General features: G+C 49.7%; 1 protein-coding gene across 1 annotated transcript in view; it reads left to right on the forward strand.

Moving 5' to 3' along the window:
• Positions 1-15660: 15660 nt before the first annotated feature.
• LOC145361686 (uncharacterized) overlaps positions 15661-17007 on the forward strand; it is an 82927-nt gene continuing 81580 nt past the window's right edge. Inside the window, exon 1 of the mRNA XM_080217599.1 lies at positions 15661-15943. Coding sequence (XP_080073725.1) covers positions 15829-15943 — 115 coding nt within the window. The 5' untranslated portion in view covers positions 15661-15828. The remainder of the gene's footprint in view (positions 15944-17007) is intronic.

The raw sequence follows: 17007 nt of genomic DNA on the forward strand, positions 1-17007 counted from the left end.
ATTAGGTTACAGGATGGCCGGTGAAACTGGCAGTTTTACAGACTTTGAGATCTATGGGGAGGGTGGGGGTGGCAGCAGAAACGCAACATTGAGCTGTTGAATCTGATCACGCTATGCAGATAAGTACCTATAAATGGAAGGTGGTTTATCCCATTGCTTTGCACAGCTTTGTTTCCATTGACAACTTACTTCTGAAGCATCTTTAACTCAATAGAGTCCCAAACAGCTTCACGGCATTATAAAACAAAATATGACACAGCAGTATGAATCCAAGTGTGTCATAAAGGGGGAAGGTGAAGTGGACCAAAGAGCAGAGGAGTTTATTGCAGAGTGTGGGACTTCAGCAACTGCCCATGGACGCCAGTGGTGGAATATTTAAAGACTGGGCTGCACAAGAGGCCGGAGCTGGAAGAGAGCAGTTGTCTGGGAGGGTTGTGGGTCGGGAGGAGATTACAGAGACAGGGAGAGGTGAAGCCATGAAGGGATTTGAAAAGAAGGATGAACGTTTCAAAATGAAAGGATTGCATGATCAGGAGCTGACGTTGGGCAGCGATCACAGAGGTGACTGGGGGAACGGGACTTGCACCACTGTCCTAAAGGTTACGGCCGTAAAAATAATGGATGCATTGGTTTTCACCTTCCAAAATTTTGTGGGTTCTGGAACAGTCCCAGCAGATCATAGAAGTGGCAAATGTAACTGACTATTTTGAAAATAGATCAATAATAGGGAAAATGTTGATTATAAAAGATGTGATAACAGGACACTTAGAAAATATAAATTGGGATGAGACAAAGTTTACATGGATTTATGAAAGGGAAGTCACGTTTGACAAAGCCAATGCTCCGCCATTCATTTCGATCATGGCTGATCGTCGAATTCAATATCCTGATTCCCCTTCCTTCCCTTATCCCTTCATCCCTTTAGCTCAAGAGCTATATCTAACTTCTTGAAATCAGGTGTTTCGGCCTCAATTACATTCTGTGGGAGTGAATTCCACACGTTTACCACCCTCTGGGTGAAGACATTTCTCCTCATCTCAGTTCTAAAGGTTTACCCATTATCCTCAAACTATGACCCCTACTTTTGGACACTCTCACCATCACGAATATTCTTTCTGAATCTACCCTGAGCAACCCTGTTGGAATTTTATAAGTTTCTATGAGATCCCCTCTCGCTCTTCTAAACTCCAGTGAATGTAATCCTAACCGACTTAGTCTGTACTCATTATGACAGACCTGCCATCCCAGGAATCAGCCTGGTAAACCTTCACTATACTCCCTCAATAGCAAGACCATCCTTCCTCAGATAAGAACACTAAAACTGCACACAATACTCCAGGTATGGCCTCACCAATGCCCTAAACAATTACAGCAAAACATCCCTGGCTCAATGCTCAAATCCTCTCGCTATCAAGGCCAACATACCATTTGCTTTCTTTGCTGTCTGCTGCACTTGCTTTCAGCAACTGATGATGAGGACACCAAGGTGTCACTGAGTGTTCACCTCTCTCAATTTACACCAATTCAAGGAATAATCTGCCTTCCTATTATTGCTACCAATATGGATAACCTTACATTTATCCGCATTACTGCATCTGCCCACACTCAGCCTGTCCAACTTTGTATCATCTGCAAATCTGGAGATAATGCATTCAGTTCCCTCTTCCAAATCATTAGTATATAATGTGAACAGTTGGGGTCCTAGCACAGATCCCTGTGGAACTCCACTAGTCACTGATTGCCAATCAGAAAAACACCCATTTATGCCAACTCTTTGCTTCCTATCCATTAACCAGCTTTCTATCAATCTCAAGACATTACCTGCAATCCCATGTGCTTTAACTTTACATAATAGTCTGTTATGTGAGATCTTGTTGAAAGCCTCTTAAAAGTCTAAATAAACAACATCCACCGGTTCTCTTCAGTCAACGCTGGTGGAGTCGACTGCCTTAATTTGGACAGAGGATTGCCCATCATGTTCCTATATCACCCATCGAATCACCTGAAGGAAGCTGAACCACCACTGATAGGAAATGATTCTGATCCAGGAATGACTAGATGCAGGACAGGTGGCGAGAGGAAAAGAACACACCCCCACATGGCCAGACAAAATGCAGGTAATACAGAGTCAGTAAATTAACCTGTAAAAGAGAAAGACTAACATTTCATGTGTGCACTAGCCAGGAGCCAGACAGAAACTGACCCAAATGCAGGTAGGAAAGGTCAAAAGTTCAGACACACAACTACTTTCACACTGAAGTAGTGGATTTAAAATACAAATGTCAACTTGCTTTTAAGTCCCAGATTTCGGGACAGCGTGACAAAGCAACTTCCTCATTTATACTTCTTTGCACCCTGGTGCTCTGTTACCTAATCTGCTTTCTCTCAATGACCTACAGTGGAGTGAGGCATATGATGTAAGGTTCACATTCAGTGTATTTCAAGTAAATTTTCTTTTGGAGCAAGCAAGGAATGGATCTGGGTTTGCCCGGTCCATTCTCAGCATTGGCTTTGAAACTTTAAGAATGGAGGGGACAATTGGGGGTGGGGGTGATGGAGGGATGGAGGTGGGGGTGGGGGGGATGGAGGGATGGAGGGAAGGAATCGGTCAGATAAAGTTCTTCCATCAGATTCTCTGAGTCTGATTCAAAGCAACAGATGGTGATATGTGTTAAGCTTTCTGGATCTGGATACCAATATACATTAATGCAGACCTATTAAGGCATTGAACCAATTGAGTGATGGCCATAGCATAAGCTTGTCATTCTGACACATTTTGACTCCCCACAAAAAATGGGCTGTTGCTCTATTAAAGACAATTTTGCACCTCAGAAGCTGACAGCAGCTCCATCATGTCCCTTCAAGTTGAACGAATACTGAATGACTTGACTTTAGTCCCTTCGTGACCTTAGATTTAATCTCCAGTCCAAAAAATAGAACCGTACCAACAGTGCAGCACTCCCTAAGTACAGCACTGAGATGGCTGTCTGGAAGTATTGAGAGTGTGGACTGAAGTTCTGACCACTGTGATTGAGTTGAAAACAGAAAATGCTGGAGAAGCTCAGCAGGTCTGACACCATCTGTGGAGAGAGAATAGGGCCAACGTTTCGAGTTCGGAGAAGGGTCGTCCAGACTCGAAACACTGGGTTCTATTCTCTCTCCACAGATGCTGTCAGACCTGCGGAGTTTCTGTTTTTGTTTCAGATTCCAGCATCCGCAGTATTTTTCCTTTGTGACTGAAGTGAGCCCGTGTTTGACATTTTACAGTTCTTGGAATGCTGCCGGGATAGTTTCCTCGAACAGTGTGTGTTAGAGCCGACGAGGGAGCGAGCTATCTTGGATCTGGTGCTATGTAATGAGGCGGGTAGAATTAGGGAACTTGCGGTGAAGGATCCTCTTGGGGAGAGTGATCATTGTATGGTGGAGTTTCTGGTGCAGATGGAGGAGGAGAAAGTGGGTTCCCGGACGCGCGTCCTTTGTTTGAACAGAGGGGAGTACGGTAGGATGAGAGAAGAATTGGCGAATGTGGACTGGGGGAGCGCGTTGGAAGGTAGGTCTGCTGAGGAGCAGTGGAGGATCTTTAAGGAGATCTTTCTTGGTGCTCAGCGGAAATTTATTCCGATGGTCAAAAAGGACCGTAGGAGGAGAGGTAATCAGCCGTGGATAACGAAGGAGGTGAAGGAAAGTGTTAAATTAAAAGCGGAGGCGTTTAGAGTAGCTAAGAGTAGTGGGCGAGAAGAGGATTGGGAGAGGTTTAAATGTCAACAAAGATTGACAAAGAAGTTGATAAAGAAGGGTAGGAGAAACTATGAAGCTGGACTAGCGCTTAATATAAAAAAGGATAGCAAGAGTTTTTATAAATATATAAAAAGGAAGAGGCTGGCTAGGGTGAACGTTTGGTCCCTTAGAGGATGAGAAGGGGGACTTAGTGGTAGGGGATGGGGATATGGCGGAGGTCTTGAATAATTTTTTTGTTTCGGTCTTCACAGAGGAGGACGTGAATAATTTGTCGGATGTCAGAGATGGAAAGGTGGTAGGACTGGAGGGTCTCGATGACATTACTGTTACCAGAGAGGTGGTGCTCGACAGACTGGAGGGGCTGATTGTGGACAAGTCCCCAGGACCGGATGGAATGCATCCGAGGGTCCTGAAAGAAATGGCGGAGGTGATAGTGGATGCCTTGGTGGTTATTTTCCAGATGTCGCTGGATTCCGGGGAAGTGCCGGAAGATTGGAAAACGGCTAATGTTACGTCGTTGTTTAAGGAGGGTGCCAGGCAAAAGGTGGGGAATTATAGGCCTGTTAGTTTAACGTCTGTTGTAGGTAAAATGTTAGAATCTGTCATCAAGGAGGAAATAGCGAGGCATCTTGAGGGGAAATGCTTGATAGAGCAGACGCAGCACGGTTTCCTAAAAGGGAAGTCGTGTCTGACAAATTTACTGGAGTTCTATGAGGATGTGTCTAGGGCAGTGGATAAAGGAGAGCCGGTGGATGTGGTCTTCCTGGATTTTCAGAAGGCGTTTGACAAGGTACCTCACAAGAGGTTATTACAGAAGGTCAGGGGACATGGAGTTGGGGGTAGGGTGTTAGCGTGGATAGAGGATTGGTTGTCAAATAGGAGGCAGAGAGTGGGGGTCAATGGGTGCTATTCGGATTGGCGGATGGTGACTAGTGGAGTGCCCCAGGGGTCGGTGCTGGGGCCTCAGCTATTTACCATTTATATAGATGATCTGGAGGAGGGAACCAAGTGTAGGGTGTCGAAATTTGCTGATGACACCAAAATTGGTGGAAAGGCAAATTGTGCGGAGGGTGGGGAGAGTCTACAGAAGGATCTAGACAGGCTGGGCGAATGGGCCAGGAAATGGCAAATGGAATTTAATGTTGGTAAGTGCGAGGTGGTCCACTTTGGTAGGAAGAATGGTAGGAAGGACTATTACGTGGCGAAAAACTGCAGCAGGCGACGGTGCAGAGGGACCTCGAGGTCCTTGTGCATGAGTCGCAAAAACCCAGCTTGCAGGTGCAGCAGGTGGTCAGGAAGGCGAATGGGATGCTGGCCTTCATCGCGAGGGGGATTGAATATAAAAGTAGGGAGGTCTTGCTGCGGCTGTATAGGGCGTTGGTGAGGCCGCAGCTGGAGTACTGTGTGCAGTTTTGGGCGCCGTACTTGCGCAAGGATATTTTAGCCTTGGAGGGAGTGCAGAGGAGGTTTACTAGGCTGATTCCGGAGTTGAGGGGGTTGAGCTATGAGGAGAGGCTGAATAGATTAGGCTTGTACTCGTTAGAGTTTAGAAGAATGGGGGGAGATCTCATTGAGACGTATAAGATGATGAATGGGATGGATAGGATAGAGGTGGAGAGACTCTTCCCACTCAGAAAGGATAGTAGGACTAGGGGGCATAGCCTCAAGATAAAGGGGGGGCGGTTTAGAACAGAGTTGAGGAGGAACTTCTTCACTCGAAGGGTGGTGAATCTCTGGAATTCTCTGCCCGTTGAAGTGGTGGAGGCTGCCTCGCTAAATATTTTTAAGACGCGGGTTGATGGGTTTTTGATAAGAGAGGGGATTAAGGGTTATGGGGAAAGGGCGGGAATGTGGAACTGAGCCACGACAGATCAGCCATGATCTTATTGAATGGCGGGGCAGGCTCGAAGGGCTAGTTGGCCTACTCCTGCTCCTATTTCTTATGTTCTTATGTTCTTACGTATCTGAAAATGCATTGGAAGGGCAAAGATGAATTGAACATATTCCTGAAGTTGATTTTCCCCGGGTACACAGAATAACAACATTATAAACTCAGCTATAAATGACATTGTTGCAGGCAACACAGAATACTGACCATAGAACCCTACAGAGCAGAAAGAGGCCCTTCGGCCCATCAAGTCTGCACCAAACACAATCCCACCCAGGCCCCAACCTCATATCCCTACATATTATACCCACTAATCCCTCTAACCTACACATCCCTGGACACTAAGGGGCAATTTCTTAGCATGGCCAATCAACCTAACTTGCACATCTTTGGACTGTGGGAGGAAACCGGAGTACCTGGAGGAAACCCACGCAGACACGAGGAGAATGTGCAAACTCCACACAATGGTACCCCACCCCCAACCCCTCCAACTGCTCCCCATTGATGGTGCAGAGTTTCCCTGGTGATCGAAGGTTAAGCTGGATGCTTCCTCAGCATTGATATTCTTTACCGCGGCAGGTACTTATACAGCCTTTTGCTGGCTTCACATTTTGAAAAAAAAAGTTTTGTGAAGCATTCATATTAGATTTTCTTGTGGGTTTTTTCATTCTTTTAACTCAAACAATTTGCATTTCCCAAACACCTTCAGAACAAAAAAACTGACCAGTAAAATTTGAGACTCAGCCACATGTGAGATGTGGTTCTCAAACTTTTTTCAAATGGATTAATGATTACGATGCAGCTACCAGATTATAATGTTATATAGTACTCATTATGTGAAAGTACTAAGTTTAAAGCGTGAAGCTATTTACAAATAGATAGCAGTGAGATGGGTGTGCCTCGTTCTTACTGAAGAGTTTGCCTATCATAGAGTCCCTACAGTGCAGAAGGAGGCCATTTGGCCCATTGAGTCTGTAACAAGTCTCTGGCAGAGCCGCTTACACAGGTCCCTCTCCCGCCCTATCCCCATAACCCCATGCATTTACCATGGCTAACCTCCCTAACCTTTACATCTTTGGATACTAAAGAGCAATTTAGCCTGACCAATCCTTCAACCTGCACATCTTTGGACTGTGGGAGGAAACCAAAGTACCCAAAGGAAACCCATGCAGACACGGGGAGAATATGCAAACTCCACACAGTCACCCAAGGCCAGAATCAAACCCAGGTTTCTGGCACTGTGAGACAGCAGTGCTAACTGTTGTGCCATCACACTGCCCATCTATCATCAGTGTAATGTTTTACAATAACATTTGTAAATAATTTTCCACTTACAGATGGGACCTGTACTCTGTCTTCATTGCTGTCATAGCAAAGATTATATTTCACAATTGTATGTTGTTGGGAAAGGTAGCAACATTTTTGTTACAGATTGGAGTGAGAGACAGACTGAACATGTTCATCCTCTTGCTGTCTGTCTGAAAGCAGTGGTGTTTTTAATTGTTTGGAAACTAGGCAGTGGCATGTTTCTCCAAACCCTCAGTCCAATTGTATAAATAACTCTCAGAAAATTATCTTTATGATTTACTCAGGTTAATTTGTTCACACATTCAAACCCTCGGAGAATGTTCACAACTCCACATGAATATGCACATATACCATAAGAGGGATAGAGAAAAAGGGAGTTTTACAACTACAGAAACTATGGCGAATAGTAAAACAGCCACTGAAATTAATATTAGCATGTATGATTTCCAAAGTCCAGTAAGTCAAAATCCAGGGGGGAATCTGGGATTTCGTCATGAAGACGTTCCAATTCCCATAGTTACCTGGTTGAGGACAGCAACACAAAATTTAAAGTGGAGGATCGTGCAGCAAGATCATATTGAAATTTCAAGACTTGTTCTGCTTGGTAGGTGGTGGCCAGTAGCTTTTAGATGAACAAACTTCAAGGAGTCAGCTGCTTGTTCAGCAAGAATCCTGCTGTTGTTCTTTTCTGGGTAAAGATAAATCAGTAGACTGGTCTACATCTGAGTTATCAACTGTATCGAAGTTTCAAAATAATCACTCGAATTGAATGGTGTTCCACCACAATGATGCCTGGACTAGCTTTTGTCTCACGCCTTAGAATGTCCCAGTCATTAGCCTCTGAAAGAGTCACCATCCATACTGATGACCCTGTTTTGGATAGCCATTATGTTGGAGTTTAGAAGGATGAGGGGCGATCTTTACTGAAACTTAACAGGGTACTGCGAGCCCTGGAAAGAGTGAACGTGGAGAGGATGTTTCCATTAGTAGGAAAAACTAGAACCAGAGGGCACAACCTCAGGCTAAAGGGGCAATCATTTAAAACAGAGATGGGGAGGAATTTCTTCAGCCAGAGAGTGGTGAATCTGTGGAACTCTTTGCCACAGAAAGCTGTGGACGCCGGGTCATTGAGTGTCTTTAAGACAGCGATAGATAGGTTCTTGATTAATAAGGGGATCAGGACTTATGGGGAAAAGGCAGGAGAATGGGAATGAGAAAAATATCAGCCATGTTTGGATGATGGAGCAGACTCGATGGGCCAAATGGCCTAATTCTGCACCAGAATTAGCATATGATCTTATGGACAAATTCCTATAATTCCACCACAGGGGTAAGCTTGTAAATATGCAAATAACGTCAATTTCCCTTCATAATAGTTCCTTCTGGAAATGGACCTTGAGAGTCCCAGCTGTGAGGTGAGGTGTGGTGTGTCTGTGAGTGCTCTGGTTTCATGGTTAGAATATTTTCTCAGAATGGAGTGTAGGATTAGACAAGGACGAGGGTGGAATTCTTCTCTCATTGTAACTGCTTTTGGAGATTTCCAGAAGAGATAGCTGATCTTGTGAGTCACATGACCTGTAGCAGGGACAGAATCACAGAGTTGTCCCAGTGTGGAAGGAGGCCATTCTGCCCATTGTGTCTGAACTGGCTCTCTGAATGAGCATAATGACTTGATGCCATTCTCTTGTCATTTCCCCTTGTCCCTGCACATTGTTTCAGTTCAAGTAATTACCTACAGCCCTTTTGAATGCCTCAATCGAATGTGGCTCCACCACACTTCCAAGCAATGTATTGCAGATCTGAACCACCCAGTGTGAAAAAGATTTTTCAAATTGTATCTGCTTCTTTTGGAGATCATTTTACATCAGTTATATTTTGATCCTGGCTGAAGGCACTGGATACTGTGAAGGCTATGACCCTGGCAATATAACTGAGGACTCATGCCCCTAGCCAAGCCGTTCCAGTACAGTTTCAACACTGACATCTACCCTACCCTGGGTGGAAAAATACCCAGGTATGTCCTGTTTCCAAGAAACAGGACAAATCCGACCCAGCTAATAACCTCTCCGTCATCAGCAAAGTAATGGAAGGCGTCATCAACAGCACTATCAAGTGATACTTACTCAGCAATAACTTGTCCAGTTTGGGTTTCACCAAGGTCATTCAGCTCTGCCTTGCTTCAAACATAGACAAAAGAGTTGAATTCCAGAGTTGAGGTGAGAGTGACTGCTCTTGACACCAAGGCAGTAATTGGCCAAGTGTGGCATCAAGGTGCCCTAGCAAAACCGGAATCAGAAGAAAACTGGTTGGATGGTTGGAGTCATATGTGGCACAAAGGATATGGTGTTGGAGGTCAATCATCCCAGCTCCAGGACATCACTGCAGGAGTTTCTCAGGATAGTGTCCGAGGCTGAACAATCTTCATCTGCCTCATTAATCACCTTCCATCATAAGGTTGGAAGTGACGATGTTCGCCAATTACTGCACAATTTTCAGCACCATTTACAACTCCTCAGATATTAAAGCAGTCCATGCCCAAAGGCAGCGAGATCTGGACAATATCCAGGCTTGGGCAGACAAGTAATATTCAAGCTAGGCAAGTGCCTGGGATTGACCATCTACAACGAGAGAGAATCTAACCATCGCTCTTTGACATTCAAGGACATCATTGAATCCTTCACTATTAACATTCTGGGCGTTACAAATGACCAGAAACTGAACTGAAACAGCCACATTAATACTATGGCTACAATAGCAGGTCGGAATTTAGGATTTCTGTGATGAGAAACTCACCTCCTGTCTCTCCAAAGCCTTTCTACAATCTACAAGGTACAAGTCAGGAATGTGATGGAATACTCCCCTTCCTAGAATGGGTGCAACTCCAACAACTTTCAAGCTACTTTACACCATCCAGAACAAAACAGCTTGTTTGTTTGGGTTGCTGTGGTTGGGTCTGGTCTGGTTTGATCCAAATTGGTTTGCTCTAGTTTGGATCGATCTGGTTTGGTTTGATCTAGTTTGGTTTGTTTGAGTTGCTGTGGTTGGGTCTGGTTTGGTTTAGTCTGGTTTGATTCAGTTTGGTCTGGTCTGGTTTGATTGAGCTGCTGTGATTGGGTCTAGTTTACAAAGAACAAAGAACAACCCAGCACGGGAAACAGGCCCTTCGGCCCAACGAGCCCGCGCCGCCGCATCGCCCTACACCTATTCTACCCTGCATGTCTACGAAAGTCTGGTTTGGCTCGGTTTAGTTTAGTTTGAGTTGCTGTGGTTTGGTTTGCTCTAGTTTGATTTGTTTGAATTGTTGTGGTTGGGACCGGTTTGGTCTAGTCTGACCTGGTTTGGTTTGTCTGAGTTGCTGTGGTTGGGTCTGGTTTGGTTAGGTCTAGTTTGATCTAGTTTAGTTTGTTTGAGTTGCTGTGGTTGGGTCTAGTTTGGTCTGGTTTGGTTTGGGTGTGAGTTGCCATAGTTGGATCCAGTTTGGTCTGATTTGTTTTGGTGTGATTCGCTGTGGTTGGGTCTAGTTTGGTTGGATTTGGTTTGGTCTAGTTTTGTTTGTTTGATTACTGTGGCTGGGACTGGTCTGGTTTGGTCTAGTTTGGTTTGATTTAGTTGGCTGTAGTTGGGGTTGGGTGTCTGGCTCTGCTTACACTGGGTGGTTTGGTTTAATTTGGTTGGGGTTCGCTGGCTGTGACACTGGGGCTGGCTCTGCTTACATTGGGGCTGGTTTGGTGTAGTTTGGTTTGGTTGAGGCTGGGTCTGTCTCTGGGGCTGAGTGGTTGGGTTTGGTGTAGTTTAGATGGGTTGGGTTGGGGCTGACTCTGCCTCTGACACTGGAGTTGGGTGGTAGGGATTGGTTGGGGCTGGCTGTGGTTGGGGCTGTTTTGGTGTAGTTTGGTTTGGTTTGCTTGGGGCTGGTTCTGACACTGGGTTGAGTATTTGGGTTTGGTGTAGTTTGGATGGGTTGGGTTGGGGCTGGCTCTGACACTGGAGCTGGGTGGTTGTGTTGGTTTTCTTGGGGCTGGCTCTGACACTGGGGCTGGGTGGTTGGGTTGGGTTTCTTGGGGCTGGCTCTGACACTGGGGCTGGGTGGTTGGGTTGGGTTTCTTGGGGCTGGCTCTGACACTGGGGCTGGGTGGTTGGGTTTGGTGTAGTTGGGTTGGGTTTCTTGGGGCTGGCTCTGATACTGGGGCTGGGTGGTTGGGTTTGGTGTAGTTTGGTTGGGTTTCTTGGGGCTGGGACTGACACTGGGGCTGGGTGGCTGGGTTTGGTGTAGTTTGGTTGGGTTGGGTTGAGTTTTTTGGGGCTGGCTCTGATACTGGGGCTGGGTGGTTGTGTTTGGTGTAGTTGGGTTGGGTTTCTTGGGGCTGGGACTGGCTCTGATACTGGTTGAGTTTGGTGTAATTTGGTTGGGTTGGGTTTCTTGGGGCTGGCTCTGGCTCTGGGTTGGGTGGTTGGGTTTGGTGCAGTTGGGTTGGGTTTCTTGGGGCTGGCTCTGATACTGGGGCTGGGTGGTTGGGTTTGGTGCAGTTGGGTTGGGTTTCTTGGGGCTGGCTCTGACACTGGGGCTGGGTGGTTGGGTTTGGTGTAGTTGGGTTGGGTTTCTTGGGGCTGGCTCTGACTCTGGGGCTGGGTGGTTGGATTTGGTGCAGTTGGGTTGGGTTTCTTGGGATTGGCTCTGGCTCTGATACTGGGGCTGGGTGGTTGGGTTTGGTGCAGTTGGGTTGGGTTTCTTGGGGCTGGCTCTGACACTGGGGCTGGGTGGTTGGGTTGGGTTTCTTGGGGCTGGGACTGACACTGGGGCTGGGTGGTTGGGTTGGGTTTCTTGGGGCTGGGACTGACACTGGGGCTGGGTGGTTGGGTTGGGTTTCTTGGGGCTGGGACTGACACTGGGGCTGGGTGGTTGGGTTTGGTGCAGTTGGGTTGGGTTTCTTGGGGCTGGGACTGACACTGGGGCTGGGTGGTTGGGTTGGGTTTCTTGGGGCTGGGACTGACACTGGGGCTGGGTGGTTGGGTTTGGTGCAGTTGGGTTGGGTTTCTTGGGGCTGGCTCTGACACTGGGGCTGGGTGGTTGGGTTGGGTTTCTTGGGGCTGGGACTGACACTGGGGCTGGGTGGTTGGGTTTGGTGCAGTTGGGTTGGGTTTCTTGGGGCTGGCTCTGACACTGGGGCTGGGTGGTTGGGTTGGGTTTCTTGGGGCTGGGACTGACACTGGGGCTGGGTGGTTGGGTTGGGTTTCTTGGGGCTGGGACTGACACTGGGGCTGGGTGGTTGGGTTTGGTGCAGTTTGGATGGGTTGGGTTTCTTGGGGCTGGCTCTGGCTCTGATGCTGGGGCTGGTGAGGCCGCAGCTGGAGTACTGTGTGCAGTTTTGGGCGCCGCACTTACGCAAGGATATTTTGGCCCTGGAGGGAGTGCAGAGGAGGTTTACTAGGCTGATACCGGAGTTGAGGGGATTGAGCTATGAGGAGAGGCTGAATAAACTAGGCTTGTACTCGTTAGAGTTTAGAAGAATGAGGGGAGATCTCATTGAGACGTATAAGATGATGAATGGGATGGATAGGATAGAGGTGGAGAGACTCTTCCCGCTCAAAAAAGACAGTAGGACTAGGGGGCACAGCCTCAAGATAAAGGGGAGGCAGTTTAGAACAGAGTTGAGGAGGAACTTCTTCACTCAAAGGGTGGTGAATCTCTGGAATTCTCTGCCCGTTGAAGTGGTGGAGGCTGCCTCGCTAAATATTTTTAAGAAGCGGGTTGATGGGTTCTTGATAAGAGAGGGGATTAAGGGTTATGGGGAGAGGGCGGGAAAGTGGAACTGAGCCACAACAGATCAGCCATGATCTTATTGAATGGCGGGGCAGGCTCGAAGGGCTAGATGGCCTACTCCTGCTCCTATTTCTTATGTTCTTATGTTCTTATGGGTGGTTGGGTTTGGTGTAGTTGGGTTGGGTTTTTTGGGGTTGGGTCTGGGTGGTTGGGTTTGGTGTCGTTGGGTTGGGTTTCTTGGGGCTGGCTCTGGCTCTGGGGTTGGGTGGTTGGGTTGGGTTTCTTGGGGCTGGCTCTGGCTCTGGGGTTGGGTGGTTGGGTTGGGTTTCTTGGGGCTGGCTCTGGCTCTGGGGTTGGGTGGTTGGGTTGGGTTTCTTGGGGCTGGCTCTGGCTCTGGGGTTGGGTGGTTGGGTTGGGTTTCTTGGGGCTGGCTCTGGCTCTGGGGTTGGGTGGTTGGGTTGGGTTTCTTGGGGCTGGCTCTGGCTCTGGGGTTGGGTGGTTGGGTTGGGTTTCTTGGGGCTGGCTCTGGCTCTGGGGTTGGGTGGTTGGGTTGGGTTTCTTGGGGCTGGCTCTGGCTCTGGGGTTGGGTGGTTGGGTTGGGTTTCTTGGGGCTGGCTCTGGCTCTGGGGTTGGGTGGTTGGGTTGGGTTTCTTGGGGCTGGCTCTGGCTCTGGGGTTGGGTGGTTGGGTTGGGTTTCTTGGGGCTGGCTCTGGCTCTGGGGTTGGGTGGTTGGGTTGGGTTTCTTGGGGCTGGATCTGGCTCTGGGGTTGGGTGGTTGGGTTGGGTTTCCTGGGGCTGGCTCTGGCTCTGGGGTTGGGTGGTTGGGTTGGGTTTCCTGGGGCTGGCTCTGGCTCTGGGGCTGGGTGCTTGGGTTGGGTTTCCTGGGGCTGGCTCTGGCTCTGGGGTTGGGTGCTTGGGTTGGGTTTCCTGGGGCTGGCTCTGGCTCTGGGGTTGGGTGGTTGGGTTGGGTTTCCTGGGGCTGGCTCTGGCTCTGGGGCTGGGTGCTTGGGTTGGGTTTCCTGGGGCTGGCTCTGGCTCTGGGGTTGGGTGCTTGGGTTGGGTTTCTTGGGGCTGGCTCTGGCTCTGGGGTTGGGTGGTTGGGTTGGGTTTCTTGGGGCTGGCTCTGACACTGGGGCTGGGTGGTTGGGTTTGGTGTAGTTGGGTTGGGTTGGGTTTCTTGGGGCTGGCTCTGGCTCTGGGGTTGGGTGGTTGGGTTGGGTTTCTTGGGGCTGGCTCTGGGGCTGGGTGCTTGGGTTGGGTTTCTTGGGGCTGGCTCTGACACTGGGGCTGGGTGGTTGGGTTTGGTGTAGTTGGGTTGGGTTTCTTGGGGCTGGCTCTGGCTCTGGGGTTGGGTGGTTGGGTTGGGTTTCCTGGGGCTGGCTCTGGCTCTGGGGTTGGGTGCTTGGGTTGGGTTTCCTGGGGCTGGCTCTGGCTCTGGGGTTGGGTGCTTGGGTTGGGTTTCCTGGGGCTGGCTCTGGCTCTGGGGTTGGGTGGTTGGGTTGGGTTTCTTGGGGCTGGGACTGGGGCTGGGTGCTTGGGTTGGGTTTCTTGGGGCTGGCTCTGACACTGGGGCTGGGTGGTTGGGTTTGGTGTAGTTGGGTTGGGTTTCTTGGGGCTGGCTCTGGCTCTGGGGTTGGGTGGTTGGGTTGGGTTTCTTGGGGCTGGCTCTGGCTCTGGGGTTGGGTGGTTGGGTTGGGTTTCTTGGGGCTGGCTCTGGCTCTGGGGTTGGGTGGTTGGGTTGGGTTTCCTGGGGCTGGCTCTGGCTCTGGGGCTGGGTGCTTGGGTTGGGTTTCCTGGGGCTGGCTCTGGCTCTGGGGTTGGGTGCTTGGGTTGGGTTTCCTGGGGCTGGCTCTGGCTCTGGGGTTGGGTGGTTGGGTTGGGTTTCCTGGGGCTGGCTCTGGCTCTGGGGCTGGGTGCTTGGGTTGGGTTTCCTGGGGCTGGCTCTGGCTCTGGGGTTGGGTGCTTGGGTTGGGTTTCTTGGGGCTGGCTCTGGCTCTGGGGTTGGGTGGTTGGGTTGGGTTTCTTGGGGCTGGCTCTGACACTGGGGCTGGGTGGTTGGGTTTGGTGTAGTTGGGTTGGGTTGGGTTTCTTGGGGCTGGCTCTGGCTCTGGGGTTGGGTGGTTGGGTTGGGTTTCTTGGGGCTGGCTCTGGGGCTGGGTGCTTGGGTTGGGTTTCTTGGGGCTGGCTCTGACACTGGGGCTGGGTGGTTGGGTTTGGTGTAGTTGGGTTGGGTTTCTTGGGGCTGGCTCTGGCTCTGGGGTTGGGTGGTTGGGTTGGGTTTCCTGGGGCTGGCTCTGGCTCTGGGGTTGGGTGCTTGGGTTGGGTTTCCTGGGGCTGGCTCTGGCTCTGGGCTTGGGTGCTTGGGTTGGGTTTCCTGGGGCTGGCTCTGGCTCTGGGGTTGGGTGGTTGGGTTGGGTTTCTTGGGGCTGGGACTGGGGCTGGGTGCTTGGGTTGGGTTTCTTGGGGCTGGCTCTGACACTGGGGCTGGGTGGTTGGGTTTGGTGTAGTTGGGTTGGGTTTCTTGGGGCTGGCTCTGGCTCTGGGGTTGGGTGGTTGGGTTGGGTTTCTTGGGGCTGGCTCTGGCTCTGGGGTTGGGTGGTTGGGTTGGGTTTCTTGGGGCTGGCTCTGGCTCTGGGGCTGGGTGCTTGGGTTGGGTTTCTTGGGGCTGGCTCTGGCTCTGGGGCTGGGTGCTTGGGTTGGGTTTCTTGGGGCTGGCTCTGGCTCTGGGGTTGGGTGGTTGGGTTGGGTTTCCTGGGGCTGGCTCTGGCTCTGGGGCTGGGTGCTTGGGTTGGGTTTCTTGGGGCTGGCTCTGGCTCTGGGGTTGGGTGGTTGGGTTGGGTTTCCTGGGGCTGGCTCTGGCTCTGGGGCTGGGTGCTTGGGTTGGGTTTCTTGGGGCTGGCTCTGACTGAGGGAAGCTCAGGTGAGCTCTCCGCCTGCAGGGAGTGTCAGCCTCCCAGCGCGTCACTCCCGGCTCCACTTTGCTCTCTATATCCGCCACCAAACAACAACACATCACCCTCACATCCACAAACATGGCTGACCCGCTTATCTGTGTACAGCCTTATCATCCTCCCTCACCCTGATGTGCGGGCTTTAACCTCCCCTCTGTCTCTCTCACACACACAGGGAGGTAATGGAAAGCAGTGGCGGAGACAACAGCCCGTCTCTGAGTGGAAGCGCCGGCTCCAACTCCAACCCCTGGCTCAGATCCTGGGAGAACAGCAGCACTTTCTCAGCTTTCCACATCGGTAAGAAATCTGCCCTGCGCCTGGCACCCGCTGCGGATCCGTGTTTCTTTTTGTTATTCTGGGGAAACTTGTCTTTTCCTCTCCAATGAGCTACATATTTTCCTCTTCACTTTAGTTCTGTCTCTCTCTCCCTCTGTGTTTGTGCTGGATTCTGAACGATTTGCAGAGGCAGCTAGCAGTCTTGTTGGACTGCACTGCCTGTTATTCCCCTGCCCTGGCACCTCTCATTATTATTGGCAAGTAGCAAATCCTGACCCCCTGAAGGCAGAACCCCCCACCCACCAAACCAGAGAACCTGCCATCACCCCCCTGTACTCAAATGTCTCTCTGCTACTGGGGAACCGCTGAATATCGATTTACGAGAGCTGTCTCTTGCCGTTATCTCCCCCCAACTCCCCATACTTTGCTTCTTCGATGTGCTAAAGTCAAATTGTACCCTTTATTTCCCCCTCTCTCCCTTAGTCGTCCTCCTTCATTGGGATGCCTTAATACAGCACAGAACGGAGAGTGATACCTGGGACTGGATAAGTTACTGAATTAGATCCCTGAATTCTCAAGGACCCCTTCCCATAATACTAATAACGTGGGAGAAGGTTCACAGAATAGTTAGTTTTAGTGTTCTGTTTGGGGACCTGTGGTTTGTAATCTAACCGCCCCCCCCTGCCCAATCATTTGTGTCTGTCAATTCTCAATATATAAAGTTTATTTTTTTTAATCGGTGTCACAAGTAAGGCTTACATTAACACTGCAGTGAAGTTACTGTGAAAATCCCCTAATCGCCACACTCCGGCATCTGTTCGGATACACTGAGGAGTAATTTAGCATAGCCAATGCGCCTAACCTGCGCATCTTTGGACTGTGGGAGGGAACTGGAGCACCCAGAGGAAACCCACGCAGACACGGGGAGAATGTGCAGACTAAACACAGACAGTGACCCAAGCCTAGAATTGAACCTGAGTCCCTGGCACAGTGAGACAGCAGTGTTACCCACTATGCCACTGTGGTGAACCTTTGCTAAAAGTCTTATTCTTCGAACTTTACTTTCTAACTGGTTTAAAGGCTGG

The sequence above is a fragment of the Carcharhinus amblyrhynchos genome, chromosome 2, assembly GCF_965287045.1.
Source record: "Carcharhinus amblyrhynchos chromosome 2, sCarAmb.v2.hapA, whole genome shotgun sequence".
Classification (NCBI taxonomy): Eukaryota; Metazoa; Chordata; class Chondrichthyes; order Carcharhiniformes; family Carcharhinidae; genus Carcharhinus; species Carcharhinus amblyrhynchos.